The sequence below is a fragment of the Olea europaea genome, unplaced genomic scaffold, assembly GCF_002742605.1.
Source record: "Olea europaea var. sylvestris unplaced genomic scaffold, O_europaea_v1 scaffold1257, whole genome shotgun sequence".
Taxonomy (NCBI): Eukaryota; Viridiplantae; Streptophyta; class Magnoliopsida; order Lamiales; family Oleaceae; genus Olea; species Olea europaea.
The window spans coordinates 200,965-203,456 of record NW_019230013.1 but is presented as its reverse complement, the minus strand read 5'-3'; the positions used below and the strand labels follow the sequence as shown (position 1 = coordinate 203,456).

The 2,492-nt window shown below is 35.2% G+C and overlaps 1 protein-coding gene across 1 annotated transcript; it reads right to left on the bottom strand.

Moving 5' to 3' along the window:
* Nucleotides 1-1,378: 1,378 nt before the first annotated feature.
* Nucleotides 1,379-2,089, bottom strand: LOC111374489 (probable transcriptional regulator RABBIT EARS). The gene has a single exon (XM_022997155.1). It carries the CDS (start codon nt 2,087-2,089, stop codon nt 1,379-1,381), a length of 711 nt encoding a protein of 236 aa, XP_022852923.1.
* Nucleotides 2,090-2,492: the final 403 nt, after the last annotated feature.

Here is a 2,492-nt window from a genome sequence, read left to right as displayed (position 1 = left end):
CGCATGTTTGATGGTTTTGTGTGAACATTATTTATAAAGTTCAAGGAGCAAAATAATATGTACAAATGGACAAGGATCCAGACATTCGTCCTTGTGTTCAGACATACAAAAACTAGCCATTATGCATATGAATTTAAAATGGTCAAAAAAATTGACCGTTGTACCAAACAAACATCCGCATGATAGAACCAGACATCTGTTTCTCGTAATTTTCTTTTGATAGTTCCAATTTGAATATTTTGAAAATGTAGGCTTTTAAAAGACTATTTCAACCGTTTTTTCAAGGTAAGTGATTTTGTAAAATATGATCTAAGTTGAAATATTAATTTTGAAAATCTTATTTTTGAAAAATAATGTATGTGAGTGTTTATGAAAATGACTTTTTGTGCATAAAAAACTATTCTTAGAGCTTCCATCATTCGTTGCTAAAAATTGAATCGTTTACACATTTACAAGTGAATTAAGAGCGCTTAATCTATCATATTTCCTTGACATTTGACTTTTAAGCTCTTGTCAGAAATGACTTGACTTGAATGCTTAACTTCAATCTCAGCCTTTCTTGTTAGTCCGATTTGTATTGTAAAAGTCTTGATAAAGATCGTTTTGACCATAATCGATCAATTTAACATTTAATGCTTTAAATAGAAAGATGTATTTATGATATTAACATTTAATGAATAGACGATCAAGAGAGGAAAAAATAAGAAACATGAGGGAAATATTAAATTATGGTAACATACTCTGTCTAGAAAAAGTATGAAGATGAACTCTTTAGGCATGGTCTAATTATATAACAACATTTTTAGCAAAGTCCACCTTAAATTGAAGATTCTCTAAGTGTCATACATTTGAAATAACGTTGATCCATTTGTCAGAAATTGAGTGGACGGCTAAGGAACAGTCAAATGGAGAGGACATATCACGACTCGTTCACTCAATCGTCATTCCCATCATAAAAACTATATTAACATTAATTAACTTGACCAATGGGTACAAATACTGTTCCATTGATATTTCTATCTCCAAGCTAGTAATGGACACTGGAACCCATAATACATGTGTACATATACACAAAATAATACCCACGGAAATTTATGTCCAGACATTTTCTTAGAAATCAATTGCAGAAAATGACATTGCACTGCAAGCTTTATCGCTGTCTTCAACCCCAGTAACTTTCTTGGGCCTCCCTTCTCATCTTTTTCATAATTATCTCACAAGAGGGATCAATATCAATCGGTGGACCAAGTAGAAAATAAACAAAATTTAGTCACACAACTAGTAAAGAAAATGAAACTAGCAGAAAGTAGTAATAGTGGCAGTTTGTACTGCGAACAGAAAGAAGAAAATGGACGACTTTTACCTTCCCTTTTGACTGTCATGGAGTAGGTAATCCGCGACCTAGACGCAGCTCTAAATCGATCTCTTCAATGGCTGAATCTCTGTCGCTCTCGTTACCTTGATTATTATTGTCATTGCTAATGAAGGATGAAGGTTGTGTTTTGCTCGAGTACTCGTGACAAAGTAGCAAAGGATTCACGCTATGTGCAGCCTCCCCGGGCATATCAGTAGGTAGAGGATGATTAGGGGAGACAGAAAGGATATTAGTAGTAGAGGGTAAATTTTGTGCAAATACACCATTAAGTTTAGGAATGGAATAGGAAAGGCAAAGTCCATTCGGTAAGAATTCTTGATTTGGGACTAAAATTGTGGAATCAGGAGATTTAGGAAAATCATTTGAAGAAGAAGAAGGAAACATAAGTAGTTGTTGGTGAAGCCTAGCACGATCCCGTCGATGCACATTCATATGACCACCTAAGGCTTGCGCGGATCGGAATTCCCTTCTACAAAAGTGGCAAGTGTATGAGAGTGGTGGCCAAGTGCATCCCATTTGGTTCCCGGCAGTAATGTCCTCCTCGAAGGCTCGAACTTCCCATGAATCAACTTCATTTTCACCAGTCGGGTGCACCTTATTATTGTTATTGTTGTTGTTGTCGTTGTTGTTGTCGTCGTTGTTCCACATCCCAAAGCTTGTACTATTATGAGATTGAAGCCGAATCAAGGACAGAAGCTGAAGCTCAGCAGCCATTATACTAGTACTAACATTTAAAATATTAAGTTGGTAAGAGATAATGTCGAACAAGAAAAGATGAATAGAGAGGTTAAATAGGGGATGGGGTTGTGGGATGATTGAAATGAAGACAAAAACCCTAGCACCGATTTTATCTACAACAGTTCTACAAATATGCACTTAAATTTTAGTAGTGAAGATAGAGAGATTAACAATATAATAACTCCCCATCCCAATGACTATGAAAAGTAACAGTCTGTTACATTGGCTTCAACGTCCATCCGTGTCAATATCTTCCTATCTTTTTCTCGATCTAAGTAATATTATATAGAGAGAAGGAATGACAATGAGAGCATAACAAACTAATAATTAGGATAGAGATGAAGTTGATTACTAAGAAAAATAGTCTTTCGATATTATC

Coding starts and splice junctions, on each gene's coding strand:
- LOC111374489 (XM_022997155.1), bottom strand. CDS start 2,089: ATGGCTGCTGAGCTTCAGCTTCTGTCCTTGATTCGGCTTCAATCTCAT.